The sequence below is a fragment of the Oncorhynchus mykiss genome, chromosome 18 (assembly GCF_013265735.2).
Source record: "Oncorhynchus mykiss isolate Arlee chromosome 18, USDA_OmykA_1.1, whole genome shotgun sequence".
In the NCBI taxonomy this organism is placed as follows: Eukaryota; Metazoa; Chordata; class Actinopteri; order Salmoniformes; family Salmonidae; genus Oncorhynchus; species Oncorhynchus mykiss.
The window spans coordinates 12,937,707-12,960,706 of record NC_048582.1 but is presented as its reverse complement, the minus strand read 5'-3'; the positions used below and the strand labels follow the sequence as shown (position 1 = coordinate 12,960,706).

The 23,000-nt window shown below is 44.6% G+C and overlaps 1 protein-coding gene across 3 annotated transcripts in view; it reads left to right on the top strand.

Annotated features, from left to right (window-relative positions):
* Positions 1 to 23,000, top strand: part of LOC110513917 — a 97,660-nt gene that overhangs the window by 70,615 nt on the left and 4,045 nt on the right. For all 3 annotated transcript variants that reach the window (XM_036951305.1, XM_036951304.1, XM_036951303.1), the window contains exons 7-18: positions 299 to 440; positions 1,624 to 1,793; positions 3,796 to 3,974; positions 5,013 to 5,166; positions 7,035 to 7,176; positions 9,230 to 9,399; positions 12,072 to 12,250; positions 13,055 to 13,208; positions 14,452 to 14,593; positions 18,213 to 18,382; positions 22,001 to 22,179; positions 22,789 to 22,942. In XM_036951305.1, coding sequence (XP_036807200.1) covers positions 299 to 440; positions 1,624 to 1,793; positions 3,796 to 3,974; positions 5,013 to 5,166; positions 7,035 to 7,176; positions 9,230 to 9,399; positions 12,072 to 12,250; positions 13,055 to 13,208; positions 14,452 to 14,593; positions 18,213 to 18,382; positions 22,001 to 22,179; positions 22,789 to 22,942 — 1,935 coding nt within the window. The remainder of the gene's footprint in view (positions 1 to 298; positions 441 to 1,623; positions 1,794 to 3,795; positions 3,975 to 5,012; positions 5,167 to 7,034; positions 7,177 to 9,229; positions 9,400 to 12,071; positions 12,251 to 13,054; positions 13,209 to 14,451; positions 14,594 to 18,212; positions 18,383 to 22,000; positions 22,180 to 22,788; positions 22,943 to 23,000) is intronic.

The window sequence follows — 23,000 nt, the reverse complement described above, 5'->3', positions numbered from 1 at the left end:
ACGGATTAACCGTTTTTAGCGTTCACCCAAATGTCATGAACCTGGATTTGAGTTTCCCTGACAACCAGGGCACCTGAGAGGCCCGGTGAAATGTTAAGAGGCTGATGTTTTATAATATGGATTATTTTGATAGCTGAATGATTTTGGCATGTATTTCTTCATGTTTATAAATTGTTGATCCGTGTATTCACCAGAACAGTGCATAGAAAAATATATCAGTCTGTTAGAAAAAGCCGACAGTGAATGCAGATATCCATAGAGATGGTTAGAGTCATTAACCTCTCGTTTTATCCCCCAGGTGCTGTTGCCGTGACGACCCGGCCCCACATCTACTACTGCCGCTCGCCCAACATAGAGGTCTTCACCTGCTGGTGGCATCCCCTTGACAACAACTCAGAGAGTGATGACAACATCACCTACAGCCTCACCTACTCCTTAGAGTACGTACTATTACTGTACAATGCATTTGTATTCAGACCCCTTGATCCACATTTTATTAAGTTACAGCCTTATTCTAAAATGGATTACATTTGTAAAAATCCTGCTCAATCTACGCACAATACCCCATATTGACAAAGTGAAAACACAGCTACTTTCAGGTCTCTCCAGAGATGTTAGATCTAGGTCAGGTCCGGGATCTGGCTGGGCCTCTAAAGGACATTCAGAGACTTGTCCCCAAAGCCACTCCTGCGTTGTGCTTAGGGTCGTTGTCTTGTTGGAAGGTGAACCTTTACCCCAGTTTGAGGTCCTGAGTGATCTGGAGCAGGTTTTCGTCAAGGATCTCTCTGTACTTTGCTCTGTTCATCTTTCCCTCAATCCTGACTTGTCTCCCAGTCGCTGCCGCTGAAAAACATCCCCGCAGCATGATGCTGCCACCACCATGCTTCACCGTAGGAGTGATGCCAGGTTTCCTCCAGACGTGACGCATGGCATTCAGGCCAAAGAGTTCAATCTTGGTTTCATCAGACCAGAGAATCTAGTTTCTTATGGTCTGAGAGTCCTTTAGGTGCCTTTTGGCAAACTCCAAGCAGGCTGTCATGTGCCTTTTACTGTGGAGTGACTTCTGTCTGTCCACTCTACCATAAAGGCCTGATTGGTGGAGTGCTGCAGAGATGGTTGTCCTTCTGGAAGGTTCTCCCATCTCCACAGAGGAACTCTGGAGCTCATTCAGAGTAACCATTGGGTTCTTGGTCACCTCCCAGACCAAGGCCCTTCTACCCCGATTGCTCAGTTTGGCTGGGCGGTCAGCTCTAGAAAAGGTCTTTGTGGTTCCATACTTCTTCCATTTCAGAACGATGGAGGCCACTGTGTTCTTGCGGACCTTCATTGCTGCATAAATGTTTTGGTACCCTTCCCCAGATCTGTGCCTCGACGCAATCCTGTCTCGAAGCTCGACCTTATATCAACAGGTGGTAGAGGATAAAATCCTGCATTCGTTAAAAAAACGCCTTGAAATACTCCAAGATTCATTTTTAATTTCAAGGCTTTTTCCACAGTAAATGTAGGTATTTTCATTCTATCACATCGTGTAGTAACAATGTAACCGAAGAGTCCGTCTTCATTAAAATAAATTAGTTGAGTTGAATTGAATTGACCATATCATTCCTTTGTTGTTTGTTACAGAAAGGGCCCGAGGCGTGAGTGTCCAGACTATGTAACGGGCGGCCCCAACAGTTGTCACTTTGACAGCGGCCACACATCCATCTGGACCATATACTGCATGAACGTGATGGCCAGGACCTCCCACGGAGTGTTCAGCTCCAAGGACCACTGTCTGGAAGTGGCTGATATAGGTACAGGGAGATATAAATCACTGTCTGGGTGTGGCTGATGATATAGGTACAGGGTGATGTAGTTCACTGTCTGGATGTGGCTGATATAGGTACAGGGTGATATAGACCACTGTCTGGATGTGGATGATATAGGTACAGGGTGATATAGTCCACTGTCTGGATGTTGCTGATACAGGTACAGGGTGATATAGGCCACTGTCTGGATGTGGATGATATAGGTACAGGGTGATATAGGTACAGGGTGATATAGACCACTGTCTGGATGTGGATGATATAGGTACAGGGTGATATAGGCCACTGTCTGGATGTGGCTGATATAGGTACAGGGTGATGTAGTCCACTGTCTGGATGTGGATGATTTAGGTACAGGGTGATAAAGACCACTGTCTGGATGGGGATGATTTAGGTACAGGGTCATATAGACCACTGTCTGGATGTGGAGGATATATGTACAGGGTGATTTAGACCACTGTCTGGATGTTGCTGATACAGGTACAGGGTGATATTGAGCACTGTCTGGATGTGAATGATATAGGTACAAGGTGATGTAGACCCCTATCTGGATATGGCTGATATAGGTATGATACAGGGTGATATTGCAGTGCAGGCTGTTCCCCAATGCTGGAATGGGGGAACGGTTTGGGAACCCCTGATATGGGTCACCTGGGGGCTCCACTCAGTCTGGAACGGCATCCTGCTGCCGAGATCAAAAACCATCTGGCTAGTGATTTCTCTTGCCCCCCCACCCCAAAAGAAGAAAACTGTCAAATCAGCAGCAATTCAGCTAAAATTGAGTTTAATTTAGGAAATCTGCTCCCAAGTATTTACACAAATAAAGAAATAGAAATATGTGATGTTGTCTCAATGTAATCAAGGTATGAAATTACTATTCTTTTCAAATACGATCTCTTTTGGGGCTTAGTTGTGGTCAATTTGCAGTGTACAAATTATTATCATTATTTTCCAGCCCCCCAACCATTAGCTCCAACAAAAGTCACCCTGTAGCTGAATCAAGTTGCCCTAGATAGTGTGCTACGTTTGACCAGAACCTAAGGGGAATAGGGTGCTATTTCAGTACACTATAGTATATGGAATAGGGTGCTATTTCAGTACACTATATTATATGGAATAGGGTTCTATTTCAGTACACTATAGTATATGGAATAGGGTGCTATTTCAGTACACTATAGAATATGGAATAGGGTGCTATTTCAGTACACTATAGAATATGGAATAGGGTGCTATTTCAGTACACTATAGTATATGGAATAGGGTGCTATTTCGGCTCAACCTATGACTGTTGTGTTAACCCACTGTTGTGTCTGATATTTGTGATGTCTCTTCCTGTGTGTCTGGCGTCGGCCACGCCTCCTCTCCCTGTTTGTGTGACGTCTGCTCCTCCTCATTTCAACCCATTCTGTCCCTCTTACTTCTCCATCAGTGAGTGCACTCCCAAAGCCGATGGAAAGAGCACCCTGATTTGTGTGTGTGTGTGTGTGTGTGTGTTTGTGTACACGTGCATGTGAATGTTCAATACTCTATGCACATTGCAAACAGTCACCACTCATATCTACATTGTGCTTCCGTATACACAGAGAATAGTAACGCATGTGAAGGAAAATAGAAGGGTCCTCTCCAGGCTCTAGGCTTTTTCTCCCCGTAACAATAGAGATGTGTCATTCAGAACCTATGAAGCTTCCCCTTCTTACTCTGAAACCCCTTCCAACTGGCCTTTCTCCATGTTCATTATAAAAGATAACCCCATTCACGTACCATTACCTCAGCATGTTGCTTATTGTCTCTGTTGTCCCTCCACATCCTGTTTGCTGTTCATTGTGTATTCTCCCCTCCCCCTGACTGCCAGCCTAGGTCTTTTCCTTTCACCATCCTCCTATCTCATTGTTTCTCTATTTACGTTCTAGCTCTTCTTCTCTCCCTGTGAAGCATACAACCATAACAAGCCCACACCATGCAGTTTTCTTGTCTGTCTGTCTGTCTGCAGTGGAGACAGAGGCTCCGGTTAACTTGACCTACACCCTGTTGAACGAGACGGAGGAGGAAGCTGGCCGCACCGCCATGGTGTCCTGGGTTTACCCCAATCCCTCCCACATCCAGTACGGTTGGATCACCCTGGTCTTCGAGCTGCAGTACCGACTCATCGCCGAGCCCAACAACTGGAAGGTAGAGAGAGAGAGAGGGAGAGAGAGAGAGAGAGAGAAAGAGAGAGAGAGAGAGAGGGGGACAGAGAGAGAGGGGGAAAGAGAGAGAGGGGGAAAGAGAGAGAGAGGGGGGAAAGAGAGAGAGGGGAAGAGAGAGGGGGAAAGAGAGCGGTGGAGAGGGAGAGAGAGGTAGAGGGGGAAAGAGAGCGGGGGAGAGAGAGAGAGAGTCAGAGGGGGAAAGAGAGCGGGGGAAAGAGAGAGAGGTAGAGGGCTAAAGAGAGCGGGGGAATGAGAGAGAGAGAGAGAGGTAGAGGGGGAAAGAGAGCGGGGGAATGAGAGAGAGAGAGAGGTAGAGGGCTAAAGAGAGCGGGGGAATGAGAGAGAGAGAGGTAGAGGGGGAAAGAGAGCAGGGGAAAGAGAGAGAGGTAGAGGGGGAAAGAGCGGGGGAAAGAGAGAGAGAGAGGAAGAGGGGGAAAGAGAGCGGGGGAAGGAGAGAGAGGGAGGGGTGTAGGTGCAGTGTTTATCAACACCATTTGAGGGTGTTAAGCGTGTGATGTGGGAAGCATGTCATGTCCTTGATTGATTCTTTAAGAGGAAGATGTGCTTATTTCACAGTTAAACCGGGAGTTTGTCTGTTACCCACGTTACGACCGATGATCCTGCCTCTTTGTCAGATGAGAGAAGAGAAAGAACAGAAACAAACAGAAACGCAGCAGCTCTCTATGGCTTCATGGTTTAGTCTGGCTGAACGGTGAAACATCTTTTTTTAAACAGTACCATATTATTTCAACAGTATCGGATTTTTAAACTGGCACTTTAACCAGTATCACACTACTCATCACCTTCTGTCACCTCTATCCCGTGTAGCTCATTTGGTATAGCATGGTGCTTGCAACGCTAGGGTTGTGGGTTTGATTCCCATGGGGGACCAGTATGAAAAATGTATGAAAATGTATGTACTCACTACTGTAAATTGCTCTGGATAAGAGCATCTGCTAAATGATGGATGTGTACTGTAACTGCTACTGACAGCTCACTATCACCCCCTGTGTGTCTGCAGGTGAAGGGCTTGCTGAGAGAGCCTTGTCTGGAGCTGCTGGATCTGCCGGTAGGAGAGTACATTGTCAGGGTGAGATGCCGTTCCCGCAACAACGGCCTCTGGAGCAAGTGGAGCACCCCTGTCCTACTCTGTGTCCCAGTCAAATCTACCCCCGGTAGGGACTCTTAACTGTCTGATGGTTCAGTTACAGTCAACTCCTAATCTGAAGCATTAGGCTATAACATAACAAAATGTGGAAAAGGGGTCTGAATACTTTCTGAATGCACTGTTCGTGTGCCTCAAACACTGCCAAGCGCCTATGAATAGGAAACTGCCAATGTCATATCTATCTAAAGTACAGCACAGTGTCTGTACTGTTATATATGCCTGTCACATGTAGTCTATAAGGCCAGTTTCCAGAGTGGTCCTGTTTTCCTGGTAGGATTTGTGATTTGCTGACTGACTGAGATTACTGGTCCATTAAGAAGTACAGTATGTAGTAATACTTCTCAGTGGACCAGTAATCTCAGTCAGTCATTAGACAATGGGTAGGTCAAGGCCTGTTCTCTCTAGTGACCTCACCTCATTATAAGTCTCTCAACAGATGTTACCTGGATGCACCTCCACCGCAGGGAGCGTGTGTGTGTGTGTGTGTGTGTGTGTGTGTGTGTGTGTATTTACATGCGTGCGTGTGTGTGACAGTCAGTCTGTCACTACCATACTGCCTCAGAAATACTGTATTTCCTGACATTGGAAATACATAGAACATTAACTGTCAATTGAACAGCCTTATTCAAGACGGTCACGTTTATTAGCCTTATAAAACTTGTCATGGTGTAATAGCCTCATAACATAACATGGGTTAATCATTAAAGCAAAAGGTACTGTCTATACAATGTTTAAATCATAAGTGTCCACGTCACTGTAAGTTACATAATGTTCTTCTTCAGGGAAATAAATGGATTTAAACAGTAACTGTTTGTTCCAGTCAGCCTGAGTGTCACTGTTGGAGATGTAATCCTTCTCACGAGGTCCTGCTGTTTGATTTGGGGTTCAGTTCAGTTTCCTACCAGCTGCTGCTCTCAACAAGAGTCGTAAGACCAACCTGTATATTAGCTTCAACTTGTTTTTGGTGCAACTAGACCCCCCCTTCAGTGTGTGTGCTATGCTTTTGTTTGTTTTCAAACATATGAGATCTCTGTTTCCAGTTCAATGACATAAGAAGAAAATAACTTCACAAAACACTTGTGTTCAAACTTCCTTAGTTTGTATCACATGGGGTTGTTCCCGCATCGCCATCCAGACAAACTCACCTCACCCTTTGTGAGCTTCTATAATGGTGTAATGCCGGGGTGTAGTGGAGGAAGAAGTCAGACGCAGGAAACAGAGAGTTCAGAGTAGAGCTACTTCTTTAATCACCACACATTTGAAACGACGCCACTCAAACAAATGCCCCAAAACACAGGGGAACCAAACAGTCCCGAATAACACACGTACACGAACAACCGTGACTTACAGGCGTGTACACGAGTACACATAAAACAATCCCGCACACCCAGCAGGCGGGCCGGCTAGATAATAAAGCCCAACTAATTAACCTAACTAAACACAGGTGTTACTAATAAACAGACAAGGAGGGGGAGAAAATGATCAGTGGCAGCTAGTAGGCCGGTGACGATGACCGCCGAGCGCCACCCTGAACAGGAAGGGGAGCCACCTTCGGTAGGAGTCGTGACAAATGGTTAACGGATTAACCGTTTTTAGCGTTCACCCAAATGTCATGAACCTGGATTTGAGTTTCCCTGACAACCAGGGCACCTGAGAGGCCCGGTGAAATGTTAAGAGGCTGATGTTTTATAATATGGATTATTTTGATAGCTGAATGATTTTGGCATGTATTTCTTCATGTTTATAAATTGTTGATCCGTGTATTCACCAGAACAGTGCATAGAAAAATATATCAGTCTGTTAGAAAAAGCCGACAGTGAATGCAGATATCCATAGAGATGGTTAGAGTCATTAACCTCTCGTTTTATCCCCCAGGTGCTGTTGCCGTGACGACCCGGCCCCACATCTACTACTGCCGCTCGCCCAACATGGAGGTCTTCACCTGCTGGTGGCATCCCCTTGACAACAACTCAGAGAGTGACGACAACATCACCTACAGCCTCACCTACTCCTTAGAGTACGTACTATTACTGTACAATGCATTTGTATTCAGACCCCTTGATCCACATTTTATTAAGTTACAGCCTTATTCTAAAATGGATTACATTTGTAAAAATCCTGCTCAATCTACACACAATACTCCATATTGACAAAGTGAAAACACAGCTACTTTCAGGTCTCTCCAGAGATGTTAGATCTGGGTCAGGTCCGGGATCTGGCTGGGCCTCTAAAGGACATTCAGAGACTTGTCCCCAAAGCCAGTCCTGCATTGTAATTAGGGTCGGTGTCTTGTTGGAAGGTGAATCTTTGTCCCGGTTTGAGGTCCTGAGTGCTCTGGAGCAGGTTTTCGTCAAGGATCTCTCTGTACTTTGCTCTGTTCACCTTTCCCTCAAACCTGACTTGTCTCCCAGTCGCTGCCGCTGAAAAACATCCCTGCAGCATGATGCTGCCACCACCATGCTTCACCATATGAGTGATGCCAGGTTTCCTCCAGACGTGACGCATGGCATTCAGGCCAAAGAGTTCAATCTTGGTTTCATCAGACCTGAGAATCTTGTTTCTCATGGTCTGAGAGTGCTTTAGGTGCCTTTTGGCAAATTCCAAGCTGGCTGTCATGTGCCTTTTACTGTGGAGTGACTTCCGTCTGGCCACTCTACCATAAAGGCCTGATTGGTGGAGTGCTGCAGAGATGGTTGTCCTTCTGGAAGGTTCTCCCATCTCCACAGAGGAACTCTGGAGCTCATTCAGAGTAACCATTGGGTTCTTGGTCACCTCCCAGACCAAGGCCCTTCAACCCCGATTGCTCAGTTTGGCTGGGCGGTCACCTCTAGGAAAAGTCTTTGTGGTTCCATACTTCTTCCATTTCAGAACGATGGAGGCCACTGTGTTCTTGGGGACCTTCATTGCTGCATAACTGTTTTGGTACCCTTTCCCAGATCTGTGCCTCGACGCATCCTGTCTCGAAGCTCTACAGACAACTCCTTAGACATCATGGCTTTTGCTCTGACATGCACTGGCAACTGTGGGACCTTATATAGACAGGTGTGCGCCTTTCCAAATCATGTCCAATCAATTGAATTTTTCACAAGTGGACTCCAATTAAGTTGTAGAAACATCTCAAGGACGATCAATGGAAACAGGGTACACCTGAGCTCAATTTCGAGTCTCGTAGCAAAGGGTCTGAATACTTATGTAAATAAGGTATTTCTGTTTTGTTTTTTATGAATGTGCAAGTATTTGTGATTATGGTGTATTGTGTGTAGATTCCTGAGGGGTTATTTTTATCTAATCAATTTAAGAATAAGGCTGTAACGTAACAAAATGTGGAAAAAGACAAGGGTTCTGAATACTTTCCAAATGCACTGTATATACACACACCAGGTACTATATACTGTATATATACACACACCAGGTACTATATACTGTATACATACACACCAGGCTTTATATACTGTATATATACACACACCAGGTACTATATACTATATATATATACATATATATATATACACACACCAGGCTTTATATACTGTATATATACACACACCAGGTACTATATACTGTATATACACACACCAGGCTTTATATACTGTATATATACACACACCAGGTACTATATACTGTATACATACACACCAGGCTTTATATACTGTATATATACACACACCAGGTACTATATATATATATATATATATATACACACACACCAGGCTTTATATACTGTATATATACACACACCAGGTACTATATACTGTATATACACACACCAGGCTTTATATACTGTATATATACACACACCAGGTACTATATACTATATATATATATACACACACCAGGCTTTATATACTGTATATATACACACACCAGGTACTATATACTGTATATACACACACCAGGCTTTATATACTGTATATATATATATACACACCATGTACGATATACTATATATATATATATATATATATATAGTGTAGTGTAGTAACAATGTACTCTAAGAGACCATCTTCACTTAAATAAATTAGTTGAGATGAATTTAATTGACCATATCATTCCTTTCTTGTTTGTCACAGAAAGGGGCCGAGGCGTGAGTGTCCAGACTATGTAACGGGCGGCCCCAACAGTTGTCACTTTGACAGCGGCCACACATCCATCTGGACCACATACTGCATGAACGTGATGGCCAGGACCTCCCACGGAGTGTTCAGCTCCAAGGACCACTGTCTGGACGTGGCTGATATAGGTACAGGGAGATATAGACCACTGTCCGGATGTGGATGATATAGGTACAGGGAGAGATAAATCACTGTCTGGGTGTGGCTGATATAGGTACAGGGTGATATAGACCACTGCCTGGATGTGGATGATATAGGTACAGGGTGATATAAATCACTGTCTGGGTGTGGCTGATATAGGTACAGGGTGATATAGTTCACTGTCTGGATGTGGCTGATATAGGTACAGGGTGATATAGTTCACTGTCTGGATGTGGCTGATATAGGTACAGGGTGATATAGTCTACTGTCTGGATGTGGATGATATAGGTACAGGGTGATATAGACCACTGTCTGGATGTGGATGATATAGGTACAAGGTGATATAGACCACTGTCTGGATGTGGCTGATATACGTACAGGGTGATATAGACCACTGTCTGGATGTTGCTGATATAGGTACAGGGTGATATTGACCACTGTCTGGATGTGGCTGATATAGGTACAGGGTGATATAGACCCCTGTCTGGATGTGGCTGATATAGGAACAGGGTGATATAGACCACTGTCTGGATGGGGATGATATAGGTACAGGGTGATATAGACCAGTGGTTCCCAAACTGGGTCAAATTTGGGTAGTACATCATCAGTTCCTCTTATCATGTTCGTCAATACATAACTTAGAGAGCTATTCAGAAATGTCCAGCTCAACTAGCCCATGTTAGCTCAAGTTTATTTATATGTTTTTTAGCCCATAGATATTGTTGTATGTTTTTAGTCACTCAGATATAACATGAATACACATTAGACATGGCAAAATGAATACAATTGCAATACAATTAGCTTTAAACTGCTAAATGTTCTTTGCACCCCATGACAAAATGTGTAGAATTACAGAAACCTGCAACATTCTCTCCACCAACAAGAAGGGTGTGAACAGTTTCTGTCATGAACAGAGCTTGTGCCCATAGAAATAGATGTGGAGGGGGGGGGGGGGGGGGGGGGGGGGGGGGTGGGGCAGGCTGTTCCCCAATGCTGGAATGGGGGAACGGTTTGGGAACCCCTGATATGGACCACCTGGGGGCTCCACTCAGTCTGGAACGGCATCCTGCTGCCGAGATCAAAAACCATCTGGCTAGTGATTTCTCTTGCCCCCCCACCCCAAAAGAAGAAAACTGTCAAATCAGCAGCAATTCAGCTAAAATTGAGTTTAATTTAGGAAATCTGCTCCCAAGTATTTACACAAATAAAGAAATAGAAATATGTGATGTTGTCTCAATGTAATCAAGGTATGAAATTACTGTTCTTTTCAAATACGATCTCTTTTGGGGCTTAGTTGTGGTCAATTTGCAGTGTACAAATTATTATCATTATTTTCCAGCCCCCCAACCATTAGCTCCAACAAAAGTCACCCTGTAGCTGAATCAAGTTGCCCTAGATAGTGTGCTACGTTTGACCAGAACCTAAGGGGAATTGGGTGCTATTTCAGTACACTATATTATATGGAATAGGGTTCTATTTCAGTACACTATAGTATATGGAATAGGGTTCTATTTCAGTACACTATAGTATATGGAATAGGGTGCTATTTCAGTACACTATATTATATGGAATAGGGTTCTATTTCAGTACACTATAGTATATGGAATAGGGTGGTATTTCAGTACACTATATTATATGGAATAGGGTTCTATTTCAGTACACTATAGTATATGGAATAGGGTGCTATTTCAGTACACTATATTATATGGAATAGGGTTCTATTTCAGTACACTATATTATATGGAATAGGGTGGTATTTCAGTACACTATATTATATGGAATAGGGTTCTATTTCAGTACACTATATTATATGGAATAGGGTGCTATTTCAGTACACTATATTATATGGAATAGGGTTCTATTTCAGTACACTATAGTATATGGAATAGGGTTCTATTTCAGTACACTATAGTATATGGAATAGGGTGCTATTTCGGCTCAACCTATGACTGTTGTGTTAACCCACTGTTGTGTCTGATATTTGTGATGTCTCTTCCTGTGTGTCTGGCGTCGGCCACGCCTCCTCTCCCTGTTTGTGTGACGTCTGCTCCTCCTCATTTCAACCCATTCTGTCCCTCTTACTTCTCCATCAGTGAGTGCACTCCCAAAGTCGATGGAAAGAGCACCCTGATGTGTGTGTGTGTGTGTGTGTGTGTGTGTGTTTGTGTACACGTGCATGTGAATGTTCAATACTCTATGCACATTGCAAACAGTCACCACTCATGTCTACATTGTGCTTCCGTATACACAGAGAATAGTAACGCATGTGAAGGAAAATAGAAGGGTTCCTCTCCAGGCTCTAGGCTTTTTCTCACGGTAACAATAGAGATGTGTCATTCAGAACCTATGAAGCTTCCCCTTCTTACTCTGAAACCCCTTCCAACTGGCCTTTCTCCATGTTCATTATAAAAGATAACCCCATTCACGTACCATTACCTCAGCATGTTGCTTGTTGTCTCTGTTGTCCCTCCACATCCTGTTTGCTGTTCATTGTGTATTCTCCCCTCCCCCTGACTGCCAGCCTAGGTATTTTCCTTTCACCATCCTCCTATCTCATTGTTTCTCTATTTACGTTCTAGCTCTTCTTCTCTCCCTGTGAAGCATACAACCATAACAAGCCCACACCATGCAGTTTTCTTGTCTGTCTGTTTGTCTGCAGTGGAGACAGAGGCTCCGGTTAACTTGACCTACACCCTGTTGAACGAGACGGAGGAGGAAGCTGGCCGCACCGCCATGGTGTCCTGGGTTTACCCCAATCCCTCCCACATCCAGTACGGTTGGATCACCCTGGTCTTCGAGCTGCAGTACCGACGCATCACCGAGCCCAACAACTGGAAGGTAGAGAGAGAGAGAGAGAGAGAGAGAGAGAGCACGCAAGATGGAGAGGGGGAAATAGAGCGAGAGAGAGAGAGGTGGGGGGGGAAAGAGAGCGGGGGAAAGAGCGAGAGAGAGGGGGAAAGAGAGAGAGAGAGAGCACGCAAGATGGAGAGGGGGAAATAGAGCGAGAGAGAGAGAGGTGGGGGGGAAAGAGAGCGGGGGAAAGAGAGAGAGAGAGAGGGGTAGAGGGGGACAGAGAGAGAGGGAGGGGTGTAGGTGCAGTGTTTATCAACACCATTTGAGGGTGTTAAGCTTGTGATGTGGGAAGCATGTCATGTCCTTGATTGATTCTTTAAGAGGAAGATGTGCTTATTTCACAGTTAAACCAGGAGTTTGTCTGTTACCCACGTTACGACCGATGATCCTGGCTCTTTGTCAGATGAGAGAAGAGAAAGAACAGAAACAAACAGAAACGCAGCAGCTCTCTATGGCTTCATGGTTTAGTCTGGCTGAACGGTGAAACATCTTTTTTTAAACAGTACCATATTATTTCAACAGTATCGGATTTTTAAACTGTCACTTTAACCAGTATCACACTACTCATCACCTTCTGTCACCTCTATCCCGTGTAGCTCATTTGGTATAGCATGGTGCTTGCAACGCCAGGGTTGTGGGTTTGATTCCCATGGGGGACCAGTATGAAAAATGTATGAAAATGTATGTACTCACTACTGTAAATTGCTCTGGATAAGAGCATCTGCTAAATGATGGATGTGTACTGTAACTGCTACTGACAGCTCACTATCACCCCCTGTGTGTCTGCAGGTGAAGGGCTTGCTGAGAGAGCCTTGTCTGGAGCTGCTGGATCTGCCGGTAGGAGAGTACATTGTCAGGGTGAGATGCCGTTCCCAGAACAACGGCCTCTGGAGCAAGTGGAGCACCCCTGTCCTACTCTGTGTCCCAGTCAAATCTACCCCCGGTAGGGACTCTTAACTGTCTGATGATTCAGTTACAGTCAACTCCTAATCTGAAGCATTAGGCTATAACATAACAAAATGTGGAAAAGGGGTCTGAATACTTTCTGAATGCACTGTTCGTGTGCCTCAAACACTGCCAAGCGCCTATGAATAGGAAACTGCCAATGTCATATCTATCTAAAGTACAGCACAGTGTCTGTACTGTTATATATGCCTGTCACATGTAGTCTATAAGGCCAGTTTCCAGAGTGGTCCTGTTTTCCTGGTAGGATTTGTGATTTGCTGACTGACTGAGATTACTGGTCCATTAAGAAGTACAGTATGTAGTAATACTTCTCAGTGGACCAGTAATCTCAGTCAGTCATTAGACAATGGGTAGGTCAAGGCCTGTTCTCTCTAGTGACCTCACCTCATTATAAGTCTCTCAACAGATGTTACCTGGATGCACCTCCACCGCAGGGAGCGTGTGTGTGTGTGTGTGTGTGTGTGTGTGTGTGTGTGTGTGTGTGTATTTACGTGCGTGCGTGTGTGTGACAGTCAGTCTGTCACTACCATACTGCCTCAGAAATACTGTATTTCCTGACATTGGAAATACATAGAACATTAACTGTCAATTGAACAGCCTTATTCAAGACGGTCATGTTTATTAGCCTTATAAAACTTGTCATGGTGTAATAGCCTCATAACATAACATGGGTTAATCATTAAAGCAAAAGGTACTGTCTATACAATGTTTAAATCATAAGTGTCCACGTCACTGTAAGTTACATAATGTGCTTCTTCAGGGAAATAAATGGATTTAAACAGTAACTGTTTGTTCCAGTCAGCCTGAGTGTCACTGTTGGAGATGTAATCCTTCTCACGAGGTCCTGCTGTTTGATTTGGGGTTCAGTTCAGTTTCCTACCAGCTGCTGCTCTCAAAAAGAGTCGTAAGACCAACCTGGTTAACGGATTAACAGTTTTTAGCGTTCACCCAAATGTCATGAACCTGGATTTGAGTTTCCCTGACAACCAGGGCACCTGAGAGGCCCGGTGAAATGTTAAGAGGCTGATGTTTTATAATATGGATTATTTTGATAGCTGAATGATTTTGGCATGTATTTCTTCATGTTTATAAATTGTTGATCCGTGTATTCACCAGAACAGTGCATAGAAAAATATATCAGTCTGTTAGAAAAAGCCGACAGTGAATGCAGATATCCATAGAGATGGTTAGAGTCATTAACCTCTCGTTTTATCCCCCAGGTGCTGTTGCCGTGACGACCCGGCCCCACATCTACTACTGCCGCTCGCCCAACATGGAGGTCTTCACCTGCTGGTGGCATCCCCTTGACAACAACTCAGAGAGTGGCGACAACATCACCTACAGCCTCACCTACTCCTTAGAGTACGTACTATTACTGTACAATGCATTTGTATTCAGACCCCTTGATCCACATTTTATTAAGTTACAGTCTTATTCTAAAATGGATTACATTTGTAAAAATCCTGCTCAATCTACACACAATACCCCATAATGACAAAGCGAAAACACAGCTATTTTCAGGTCTCTCCAGAGATGTTAGATCTGGGTCAGGTCCGGGATCTGGCTGGGCCTCTAAAGGACATTCAGAGACTTGTCCCCAAAGCCAGTCCTGCATTGTACTTAGGGTCGGTGTCTTGTTGGAAGGTGAATCTTTGTCCCGGTTTGAGGTCCTGAGTGCTCTGGAGCAGGTTTTCATCAAGGATCTCTCTGTACTTTGCTCTGTTCACCTTTCCCTCAAACCTGACTTGTCTCCTAGTTGCTGCCGCTGAAAAACATCCCCGCAGCATGATGCTGCCACCACCATGCTTCACCATAGGAGTGATGCCAGGTTTCCTCCAGACGTGACGCATGGCATTCAGGCCAAAGAGTTCAATCTTGGTTTCATCAGACCAGAGAATCTTGTTTCTCATGGTCTGAGAGTGCTTTAGGTGCCTTTTGGCAAATTCCAGGCTGGCTGTCATGTGCCTTTTACTGTGGAGTGACTTCCGTCTGGCCACTCTACCATAAAGGCCTGATTGGTGGAGTGCTGCAGAGATGGTTGTCCTTCTGGAAGGTTCTCCCATCTCCACAGAGGAACTCTGGAGCTCATTCAGAGTAACCATTGGGTTCTTGGTCACCTCCCAGACCAAGGCCCTTCTACCCCGATTGCTCAGTTTGGCTGGGCGGCCACCTCTAGGAAAAGTCTTTGTGGTTCCATACTTCTTCCATTTCAGAACGATGGAGGCCACTGTGTTCTTGGGGACCTTCATTGCTGCATAACTGTTTTGGTACCCTTCCCCAGATCTGTGCCTCGACGCATCCTGTCTCGAAGCTCTACAGACAACTCCTTAGACATCATGGCTTTTGCTCTGACATGCACTGACAACTGTGGTAACTTATATAGACAGGTGTGTGCCTTTCCAAATCATGTCCAATCAATTGAATTTTTCACAAGTGGACTCCAAGTTGTAGAAACATCTCAAGGACGATCAATGGAAACAGGGTACACCTGAGCTCAATTTCGAGTCTCGTAGCAAAGGGTCTGAATACTTATGTAAATAAGGTATTTCTGTTTTGTTTTTTATGAATGTGCAAAAATGTGTGATTATGGTGTATTGTGTGTAGATTCCTGAGGGATTATTTTTATTTAATCAATTTAAGAATAAGGGTGTAACGTAACAAAATGTGGAAAAAGACAAGGGGTCTGAATACTTTCCAAAGGCACTGTATATACACACACCAGGTACTATATACTGTATACATACACACACCAGGTACTATATACTGTATACATACACACACCAGGTACTATATACTGTATACATACACACACCAGGTACTATATACATACACACACACCAGGTACTATATACTGTATATACATACACACACACCAGGTACTATATACTGTATATACACACACCGGGTACTATATACTGTATATATACACACACCGGGTACTATATACTGTATATATACACACACCCCCGGCTTTATATACTGTATATATACACACACCAGGCTTTATATACTGTATATACACTGCTCAAAAAAATAAAGGGAACACTTAAACAACACAATGTAACTCCAAGTCAATCACACTTCTGTGAAATCAAGCTGTCCACTTAGGAAGCAACACTTATTGACAATAAATTTCACAGGCTGTTGTGCAAATGGAATAGACAACAGGTGGAAATTATAGGCAATTAGCAAGACACCCCCAATAAAGGAATGGTTCTGCAGGTGGTGACCACAGACCACTTCTCAGTTCCTATGCTTCCTGGCTGATGTTTTGGTCACTTTTGAATGCTGGGGGTGCTTTCACTCTAGTGGTAGCATGAGACGGAGTCTACAACCCACACAAGTGGCTCAGGTAGTGCAGCTCATCCAGGATGGCACATCAATGCGAGCTGTGGCAAGAAGGTTTGCTGTGTCTGTCAGCGTAGTGTCCAGAGCATGGAGGCGCTACCAGGAGACAGGCCAGTACATCAGGAGACGTGGAGGAGGCCGTAGGATGGCAACAACCCAGCAGCAGGACCGCTACCTCCGCCTTTGTGCAAGGAGGAGCAGGAGAAGCACTGCCAGAGCCCTGCAAAATGACCTCCAGCAGGCCACAAATGTGCATGTGTCTGCTCAAACGGTCAGAAACAGACTCCATGAGGGTGGTATGAGGGCCCGACGTCCACAGGTGGGGGTTGTGCTTACAGCCCAACACCGTGCAGGACGTTTGGCATTTGCCAGAGAACACCAAGATTGGCAAATTCACCACTGGTGCCCTGTGCTCTTCACAGATGAAAGCAGGTTCACACTGAGCACGTGACAGACGTGACAGAGTCTGGAGACGCCGTGGAGAACGTTCTGCTGCCTGCAACATCCTCCAGCATGACCGGTTTGGCGGTGGGTCAGTCATGGTGTGGGGTGGCATTTCTTTGGGGTGCCGCACAGCCCTCCATGTGCTCGCCAGAGGTAGCCTGACTGCCATTAGGTACCGAGATGAGATCCTCAGACCCCTTGTGAGACCATATGCCATATGCTGGTGCGGTTGGCCCTGGGTTCCTCCTAATGCAAGACAATGCTAGACCTCACGTGGCTGGAGTGTGTCAGCAGTTCCTGCAAGAGGAAGGCAATGATGCTATGGACTGGCCCGCCCGTTCCCCAGACCTGAATCCAATTGAGCACATCTGGGACATCATGTCTCGCTCCATCCACCAACGCCACGTTGCACCACAGACTGTCCAGGAGTTGGCGGATGCTTTAGTCCAGGTCTGGGAGGAGATCCCTCAGGAGACCATCCGCCACCTCATCAGGAGCATGCCCAGGCGTTGTAGGGAGGTCATACAGGCACGCGGAGGCCACACACACTACTGAGCCTCATTTTGACTTGTTTTAAGGACATTACATCAAAGTTGGATCAGCCTGTAGTGTGGTTTTCCACTTTAATTTTGAGTGTCACTCCAAATCCAGACCTCCATGGGTTGATAAATTTGATTTCCATTGATAATTTTTGTGTGATTTTGTTGTCAGCACATTCAACGATGTAAAGAAAAAAGTATTTAATAAGAATATTTCATTCATTCAGATCTAGGATGTGTTATTTTAGTGTTCCCTTTTGAGCAGTGTATATATATATATATATATATATATACACACACCATGTACTATATACTGTATATATACACACCATGTACGATATATATATATATATATATCCTGCAACAAGGAGAGTACAATGTGTGTATATATATATATATATATATATATATATATATATATATATATATATATATACACACATTGTACTCTCCTTGTTGCAGGATTGGTAGTGGATAAAATCCTGCATTCATTAAAAAACACCTTGAAATATTCTAACACTAGTTTTTAATTTCAAGTCTTTTTTTCTCAGTAAAGGCAGGTATTTTCATTCTATCACATCGTGTAGTAACAATGTATCCAATTCAATTGAATTGAATTGACCATATCATTCCTTTCTTGTTTGTCACAGAAAGGGCCCGAGGCGTGAGTGTCCAGACTATGTAACGGGCGGCCCCAACAGTTGTCACTTTGACAGTGGCCACACATCCATCTGGACCATATACTGCATGAACGTGATGGCCAGGACCTCCCACGGAGTGTTCAGCTCCAAGGACCACTGTCTGGACGTGGCTGATATAGGTACAGGGTGATTGTAACATGCGTTGTTTGAAGGAGACCAAGGCGCAGCGTAATTTGTGGTCAGCATATATTTATTTAACCTCTAGCGACCAGCAATCCCGTATCCGGGAGCGTAATCATAGCCTCAAGCACATTACCATAACGCAAACTTTCCTATTCATGAAAATCGCAAATGAAATTAAATAAATATATTCAAACACAAGCTTAGCCTTTTGTTAACAACACTGTCATCTCAGATTTTCAAAATATGCGTTACAGCCAACGCTAGACAAGCATTTGTGTAAATTTAGCATGGCATAATGCTATTCTAGGCTGTGCTGGCAGCAGGCAACATTTTCACAAAAATAAGAAAAGCAACCAAATTAAATCATTTACCTTTGAAGAACTTCAGATGCTTTCACTCAGGAGACTCCGTTAGATAGCAAATGTTCCTTTTTTCCAAAAATAATATTTTTGTAGGCGAAAAACGTCACGTTTGTTCATCCTGCTTGGCTGAGAAATCGACAGAAAAATACTTCAACTATAACGCATTAGCATAACGCAAGTTTTTATATTCATGAAAATCGCAAATGAAATTAAATAAATATATTGAAACAAAAGCTTAGCCTTTTGTTAACACTGTCATCTCAGATTTTCAAAATATGCTTTTCAACCAAAGCTACACAAGCATTTGTGTAAGAGTATTGATAGCCTAGCATAGCATTAAGCCTAGCATTCAGCAGGCAATATTTTCACAAAAACAAGAAAAGCATTCAAATAAAATAATTTACCTTTGAAGAACTTCGGATGTTTTCAATGCGGAGACTCTCAGATAGCAAATGTTAATTTTTTCCAAAAATATTATTTGTGTAGGAGAAATCCCGCCGTTATGTTCATCACTTTTGGCTAAGAAAAAAAAAACGAAAATTCATTCACTACAACGCCAAACTTTTTTCCAAATTAACTCCATAATATCGACAGAAACATGGCAAACGTTGTTTAGAATCATCCTCAAGGTGTTTTTCACATATCTATTCGATGATAAATCCTTCGTGGCAGTTGGGTTTCTCCTCAGTAGCAAACGGAAAAGTACTTGCAGCTGGAGATTACGCAATAATTGCAACGGAGGACACCAAGCGACCACCTGGTAAATGTAGTCTCTTAGGGTCAATCTTCCAATGATATGCCTACAAATGTCCCAATGTTGCAGACACCTTGGGGAAAACGTGGAAAAGGTAAGCTGACTCCTAGCTCCTCCACAGCCATATAAGGAGTCATTGCCATGAGGCGGTTTCAAAAAATGCAGCACTTCCTGATTGTATATTTATCTGGGTTTTTTCTGTAACATCAGTTCTGTGGCACTCACAGACAATATCTTTGCAGTTTTGGAAACATCAGTGTTTTCTTTCCAAAGCTGTCAATTATATGCATAGTCGAGCATATTTTCGGGACAAAATCTCTTGTTTAAAACGGGAACGTTTTTCATCCAAAAATTAAAAGAGCAACCCCTATATCGAAGAAGTTATGAGAACCAGCAACAAAACAACAACGTGAAACCAAAACGAACGTACTGTTCCGTAGGCTACAATAGCTGTACAAAAACAAGATCACACAACATAGGTGGGAAAAAGGCTACCTACGTATGATTCCCAATCAGAGACAACGATCGACAGCTGCCTCTGATTGGGAACCTGTAATGGCAGATTTCCTCCTCTTCGTCTGATTGAGAACCATATCAGGCCAAACATAGAAATTCCCCGTGTGCCCCCCCAAGACATTTTTGGGGCTGCGTCTCGGGCTTCCTTCCGCGCCGCCGTGCTGACTCCATTCGCCGGTATCCCTCCTCACACTGCTCCAGAGAATCCCAGGCGGGCTCCGGCACTCTCCTTGGGTCGACCGACCACCTGTCTATCTCCTCCCAACTAGTAACATAGTCCAGATATCGTTGCCTCTCCTGCTGCTGCTGCTGCTGCTGCCCGTTACCACGCCGCTTGGTCCTCTGTTAGTGGGTGTTTCTGTAACGGCAGATTTCCTCCTCTTCGTCTGAAGAGGAGTAAGGATCGGACCAAGATGCGCCGTGGTAAGTGTTCATGACGATTTTAATAAGAAAAGCACTGAACACTATGAAATACAAAAACAATAAACTAATACGTGAAATAACCAAACCGAAACAGTACCGTGTGGCAACAAACACCCACAAACCAACATTGAAACCCAGGCTACCTAAATATGGTTCTCAATCAGGGACAATGATAAACAGCTGCCTCTGATTGAGAACCATATCAGGCCAAACATAGAAATGAAAAAACATAGAAAAACACACATAGACTGCCCACCCCAACTCACGCCCTGACCATACTAAATAAAGACAAAACAAAGGAAATAAAGGTCAGAACGTGACAGAACCACACTCAGCCAAACACAAAGAAATACAAAACATAGAATGCCCACCCCACATCACACCCTGACCTCACCAAATAGAGAAATAAAATGTCTCTCTGTGGTCAGGGCATAGACCCCGCTCCATCTCTGGTTCCCCCCACTTTGGTGGCGCCTCTGGTGCGGGGACCCTCGTCGCCGACCCCGGACTGGGAAACCTCTGTAGTCTCCGGCCTGGGGACCGTCGCTGGAGGCTCCGGACTGCGGATTATCCCTGGAGGCTTCGTGCCATGGATCATCACTGGAGGCTTCGGGCCATGGATCATCACTGAGGGCTTCCTTTGTGGAGCCGGAACAGGTCTCACCGGACTGAGGAGACGTACTGGAAGCCTGGTGCGTGGAGCTGCCACAGGCCTTACCAGGCTGGGGAGACATACTGGAGGCCTGGTGCGTGGAACCGGAACAGGTCTCACCGGACTGGGGAGATGCACTGGAAGCCTGGTGTGTGGAGCAGGCACAGGATACACTGGGCCATGGAGGTGCATGGGGGTCTCAGGCGCAGAGGGGAATAGGGTGCTATTTCAGTACACTATAGTATATGGAATAGGGTGCTATTTCAGTACACTATAGTATATGGAATAGGGTGCTATTTCAGTACACTATATTATATGGAATAGGGTGCTATTTCAGGACACTATAGTATATGGAATAGGGTGCTATTTCAGTACACTATAGTATATGGAATAGGGTGCTATTTCAGTACACTATAGTATATGGAATAGGGTGCTATTTCAGTACACTATAGTATATGGAATAGGGTGCTATTTCGGCTCAACCTACAACTGTTGTGTTAACCCACTGTTGTGTCTGATATTTGCGATGTCTCTTCCTGTGTGTCTGGCGTCGGCCACACCTCCTCTCCCTGTTTATGTGACGTCAGCTCTTCCTCATTTCAACCCAGTCCAATGGGAGTTAGTCCCCTCCCAGCAGGGCACATCTGATCCCATCAGACACATTCTGTCCCCCTTACTTCTCCATTACCTCAGCATGTTGCTTATTGTCTCTGTTGTCCCTCCACATCCTGTTTGCTGTTCATTGTGTATTCTCCCCTCCCCCTGACTGCCAGCCTAGGTCTTTTCCTTTCACCATCCTCCCATCTCATTGTTTCTCTATTTACGTTCTAGCTCTTCTTCTCTCCCTGTGAAGCATACAACCATAACAAGCCCACACCATGCAGTTTTCTTGTCTGTCTGTCTGCAGTGGAGACAGAGGCTCCGGTTAACTTGACCTACACCCTGTTGAACGAGACGGAGGAGGAAGCTGGCCGCACCGCCATGGTGTCCTGGGTTTACCCCAATCCCTCCCACATCCAGTACGGTTGGATCACCCTGGTCTTCGAGCTGCAGTACCGACGCATCACCGAGCCCAACAACTGGAAGGTAGAGAGAGAGAGAGGGAGAGAGAGAGAGAGAGAAAGAGAGAGAGAGAGAGGGGTGTAGGTGCAGTGTTTATCAACTCCATTTGAGGGTGTTAAGCTTGTGACGTGGGAAGCATGTCATGTCCTTGATTGATTCTTTAAGAGGAAGATGTGCTTATTTCACAGTTAAACCGGGAGTTTGTCTGTTACCCACGTTACGACCGATGATCCTGGCTCTTTGTCAGATGAGAGAAGAGAAAGAACAGAAACAAACAGAAACGCAGCAGCTCTCTATGGCTTCATGGTTTAGTCTGGCTGAACGGTGAAACATCTTTTTTTAAACAGTACCATATTATTTCAACAGTATCGGATTTTTAAACTGTCACTTTAACCAGTATCACACTACTCATCACCTTCTGTCACCTCTATCCCGTGTAGCTCATTTGGTATAGCATGGTGCTTGCAACGCTAGGGTTGTGGGTTTGATTCCCATGGGGGACCCGTATGAAAAATGTATGAAATTGTATGTACTCACTACTGTAAATTGCTCTGGATAAGAGCATCTGCTAAATGATGTATGTGTACTGTAACTGCTACTGACAGCTCACTATCGCCCCCTGTGTGTCTGCAGGTGAAGGGCTTGCTGAGAGAGCCTTGTCTGGAGCTGCTGGATCTGCCGGTAGGAGAGTACATTGTCAGGGTGAGATGCCGTTCCCGCAACAACGGCCTCTGGAGCAAGTGGAGCACCCCTGTCCTACTCTGTGTCCCAGTCAAATCTACCCCCGGTAGGGACTCTTAACTGTCTGATGATTCAGTTACTGTCTGCACCTACCCACAGTCAAC